The 5,342-nt window shown below is 41.6% G+C and overlaps 1 protein-coding gene across 1 annotated transcript; it reads left to right on the forward strand.

Moving 5' to 3' along the window:
* Window positions 1-3,556: 3,556 nt before the first annotated feature.
* LOC106292279 lies at window positions 3,557-4,780 on the forward strand. The gene has a single exon (XM_013727882.1). It carries the CDS (start codon window positions 3,557-3,559, stop codon window positions 4,778-4,780), a length of 1,224 nt encoding a protein of 407 aa, XP_013583336.1.
* The last annotated feature ends 562 nt before the right edge of the window (window positions 4,781-5,342 follow it).

A 5,342-nucleotide genomic window follows, 5' to 3' on the forward strand; every position in this document is an offset into this window, starting at 1 on the left:
ACTTTTTATTTCAATGAGCAAATTATAAAATACTTATTTATAACTAATTGTGTATTTAAAGCATTTATTAGAATTTTAATATTTATTATTATATATAATATTACCACAAATATTGAATTTAATAATTGGAATACTTATATATATTTCAAAATATTTATATTGACTATTAATTTCGGATTTTTCGGGTTACCCGTTCGGGTTCGGTTAATAACACTTCGGGTTCGGATATTTTTTGTACCACCCTACAAAACTCGTTCGGGTATTTTTACGTTTCGGATCGGATAACGGGTCGGGTTTTTCGGTTCGGGTTCGGTTCGGATTTTGGGTTCTGGATTTTATGCCCCGGCCTAAATTAGCTAAAGATATGTCTTGCAGAAACCGTAAAGACTAGATGTGAAGAGAAGACTTCATCTATACAGGCATCTTTCACTAATTACAACCCATTATTATTGATGATGTCGACCGTGTCAAAACTAATTTGGTCCTTACATTTGCCCCTCAAGACACGATAGAAAGACTTACTTTTTTTTTTTTTTACAGACTTGCTTAGGTCCCACGTTGGAAAAATATTTAGTTTTTCGTCCATTGGACCCAGTTTCTCTTCTACCAATAGCGTTTTCTTTGTCGGCCTGCCAATGGCGTTAGAGAGAGGCATCGATATACGTAGAAAGATAGACGCATAAGAAGATTAATGTGAAATTATTTTAGCATACTGATAGTTAACTGATTGCTACTGTCACTCATATGAATGACGTTAAATGAAACTGGTCTCCTTAGATAAATTTACATTCGAATTGACGTTGTATAATCAGAAGTGAATAGATTTTTCTTTAAAAAAACTGAAACTGTTATTCTTTTTACTTATCTCTTTTAATTACTTGGAGTATATAATATTATAAATAAATATAAATAACTAATACTTGAAGCAAATAAATAAATAAAATGTATTAAAACGTAAAAGTAGAAGATGCATATTATTGGTGTTAAAGACTAAAAAGGTAGAATACTAGGAGGTTAGGTCGTCTCAGTGAGAATTCTCTCCCGGACATGATTTTCAAGGTAAGCAGCAAGCAAATGGCTAGCGGGTAATAGCTTGAAAGTGACCACTCACTTTCTTGCCCTGAACGGAAAGTATCTACTGGTCTCTCCTCTGCGCTATCTTGAAAGTCCTATTTATTTTCCAAAAGAAGGTTCCTCCAAGAACCATCTTCCCATCACAACTCGGTGCTTCCGCAAAGTTTTTGAAGCTTGATCCATTTTGCCTTGCATTACTGTGGCTCTTGTTCATCAGTTGGAGATCCCCGCTTCACAAGTGTTTTGCTGGACAAGTTACCGCATCCTCTCAACACCAACAGCCCCTAGATCTCCAATTGCTCGCTCCTCTCTTTCAAGTTGCTTGCTAGGAGTCGACTAGTGTACTCCTCTGGAAAGATAACATGTCTGTTTCGAGACCAATGAGTACTGGAATATGGCTCAAAGATACTCTGAAGCAGTAAAAGGAAAAAAACACATGGACGAACCTCAAGAAAAAGACATCAAGAGAATCAAGGCTCATAGCCTCGACAATTCAGTGTTTATTCGTGAGAATAGGCTCACTCTCACAGGAAGGTTAACCAATCCCCAGGAGCAGAGAATCACAGTACTCATCCCTTCACTCTCACGCAAATGGAACCTACAAGGGAGAGCAGTAGGCTCAGATCTGGGAAACAATTGTTTCCAGTTCCGTTTTGAAAGGGAAGATGACTTAAGAAGAGTGTTGGATAACAGACCATATCACTTTGCGTATTGGATGGTAATAATCCAAAGGTGGGAGCCGGTCATCTCCACGTCGTTCCCATCGTTCATTTTGTTCTGGATAAAGATCAAAGGTTTACCCCTCCACTTCTGGCATGATGATATGATATGTAGAATTGGCCAGGAGCTGGGTACTCTAGATAACCATGAGCTAACAAAGACAATAGCTAGAGTCAGAGTGCTGGTTGATGGGCTCAAACCTTTGGTTAAGGAATCAATTGTGGAATTTGACTCAGGGGAAGAAAGTCCCATTACCTTGGAATATGAGAAGCTGGAGATGCATTGCTCCTTCTGCTTCTCTTTACTACACGCGAGGAAGAAGTGCCCTTTAAGACTGGAGGAGAAGGCGCATGAACCCTTGACCTCTCATAGAGGAGTGTCAGAAGGTAGAAATGAGCATCTCACAACAAGATCTTCCTATGTGGCTTTCCCAGATAGAGCTCCAAGTTTCAGAGAACAGTCTAGCCAGTATCTTCAGCTACATGCAGATACTCATAACCAGATGAGACCCTCACTGACCAAAGAGATTGAGGCTCATCACACGTTCCAGGAGAGAGTTGATAGACATGAAAATATCTTTGGAGAACGGGTTAGCACGAGACAAACCTGAAATCCTCCTCCAGCAAAAGCTCCATCTGCTCCAGACAACTCTAAAGCTTCCTGGAATGACAACCCAGATCAGGAAAGACCTCATATCTATGGTTCTCCATCCTATACCAGGAGAAGAGAAAATCTGAATCGTACCTCACAGAATTGTAGAGATTTCTTTCCTCAGAGAAGTCTCGGCCAGTGGAGACCTAAGCAAGTCACAATTTCAGAGACAGCCCCCAAGCCTCCACACGTGGAAGCAGGACCCCCATCTGATGAACTTGCGGTAGTGGCTCAGCTTCAACAACCATCTGGTGATGTACATGCAGTAACCCGTGAAGCGGTTATGGAAGATTTACATGAAGTTACGAGACAATACTTGAGCTGCGCTGATCCGGTTGAGGCAGCAGTTAGAAAACATAGAGGTTTATATAGTGATGCATATGGCCTTATGGAATAAACTGCGTCAGCTATTCTAGCGGCAGCATCAGTTCAACCCCCCGGGCTTTGCAAAGTATCACTTGCAAAAGTAACTCAGCTACACATCCTCTGTAGGACCTCGCATTTAATGCCATCTTGTCTCCCGACCCGTCGACTATTCTCAGTCCTCAGCAGAGAGAAGAGGAAAGTGAGGGTCTGGTCCCCTGCGCCAGCGACGATGCTCATCCTGTTGACAACACCCCACTCAGAAGAGAAGTAGGTGCAAAAAAGATAAAGTCTATTATTGTTAGTCCTGAAGGAGAGCAACCAGAACCACATCAAGTACCAAAGAGCCCACTGGTCCAACAAGAGGATAATAAAATACTGCAAGATTTTTAAAACAGAGTCAGGAGGAGAGTGTCTCGTACCTCGAGAAGAAGATCCCCGAGGGAGAACCCCAACATACTTAGAGGTGCGAGCTCAAAGAAGGGAAGCTTTCTCAATTCAAAAACTCCCCAAAGACAGGAGCTGCCCCATCTGCCCTCCATCAAACCAAAACGTAGAAAATATCAATTTCAGTAAATACAGTGGCAGATAACTCAAATAATGCCTCAAACCCACCTATACAGCTGATCCCAGCGGTGAGTAAGAAAAAGTCGAATTTTCGGGTTCTTCCTCACCTGGCTCTTTAGCCTTCCTGAGCTGGAACTGTTGTGGGTTGGGAAATCTCATAACAGTCCAGCGGTTGCAAAAGATGCAAAGGAAGAATAATCATGATGTCATCTTTCTCTTGGAGACTAAAAACCCCAGTGAGATGGTGTTGAATGAACTTCAGTGGTTGCAATCGAACAACTACTTTGTGGTTGAACCTCACAGTCCAAGAGGAGGAGGACTCTTCTTGTCCCGGAAAAAAAACATCCAAGTAGTTATCAACTCATCATCATACAACTTTATTGACACGACGATTACATACAAAGGGAATTTCTTCCACACAACCTTTGTATACGGAGAGCCAAACAGTACTAAACCACAACAGATATGGAGGACTCTGTCTAATCTACATCTAGCTACAGAAGATCCTTGGTTCCTAACAGGAGATTTCAATGAGATTGTGGACAATAGTGAAAAATGCGGAGGCCTCGTTAGAGCAGAAGGAACATTTTGTGTGTTTAGGTCCTTTATATCACAAAATGACCTTTTCGATCTAAAGTTTACAGGAAGCTTCCTTTCTTGGAGGGGTAAAAGGCATTCGCACCTGATTCTTTGTCGGCTAGACAGAGCGATGTGCAACAGCGCATGGATGGACATGTTTCCCTCCTGCCGAAGCCAGTATCTCAAATTTGAGAGCTCTGACCATAGACCGCTCATATCCTACTTGGACACATCACGAAAGAAAAGTCAAAAGATCTTCAGGTTCGATAGACGACTAACTGATGATATGGAAGTGAATAACCTTATTAAGGAGGTCTGGAGTAGTTCATCTCACCTTATCGTAGAGGCAAGACTTTCTCTGTGCCGACATGCAATCTGGAAATGGTCAAAAGCATTCCACGAGAACAGTCAGAAAAGATTAAAGGAGACTAGAGAACTACTGGATTTAGCGATGGTGAATCTCATACCTGACGAGCCTCTGATCCATGAGCCCAATGTGAAACTGCTCCATCTATACAAAGAAGATGAGAGCTTCTGGAAACAGAGGAGTCGCCAACTATGGCTCTCTCTAGGAGACTCAAACACTGGATACTTCCATGCATCGGCAAAAGGAAGATCAGCAAAGAATAGGTTCTCTGTAATAGAGAACAACTGTGGAGTCCCTGTGTATGAAGAAGATCAGATTTCAGAAGTTATATATGCTTTCTATACGGATCTCTTCCGCTCCTCAAGCTCAGACAGTAGGCAAACAGTGTGTGATGCTCTTGCACCCTGCATTACGAACGCAAAAAATGAGGAGTTGATCGCGATCCCCCAAGCAAAATAGATCACAGAGGCAACCTTTGCGATCAATGGAGACAAAGCCCCAGGTCCTGATGGTTTTTCAGCTAGCTTCTTCCAGTCTAATTGGGATGTGGTAGGACCGGCAGTTATAAAGGAGATCCAGTAGTTCTTCATTTCAGGGTACCTCGCACCGACAATAAACAGAACTCATGTTAGACTTATTCTCAAGAGTCTCGGTGCTAAACGGGTAGAGGACTACAGACCTATTGCTTTATGCAACATCTACTATAAGATTATCTCGAAACTTCTATCACTCAGACTAAAGTCTGTCTTAGAGTGCATTATATCAGAGAATCAGTCGGCTTTCATTCCAGGAAGAGCTATTGGAGACAATGTACTAATTACTCATGAGATGCTACACTTTCTGAAGACATCTAAAGCTGAAAAACACTGCACTATAGTCGTTAAGACTGATATGTCTAAAGCCTATGACATAATTGAATGGTGTTTTATCTCAAACGTACTAGAGCGACTAGGATTTAATACAACCTGGACTCAATGGATCATGCAATGTATATCAACGGTATCCTATTCTTATCTAATTA

This window comes from Brassica oleracea, chromosome C5 (assembly GCF_000695525.1).
Source record: "Brassica oleracea var. oleracea cultivar TO1000 chromosome C5, BOL, whole genome shotgun sequence".
In the NCBI taxonomy this organism is placed as follows: Eukaryota; Viridiplantae; Streptophyta; class Magnoliopsida; order Brassicales; family Brassicaceae; genus Brassica; species Brassica oleracea.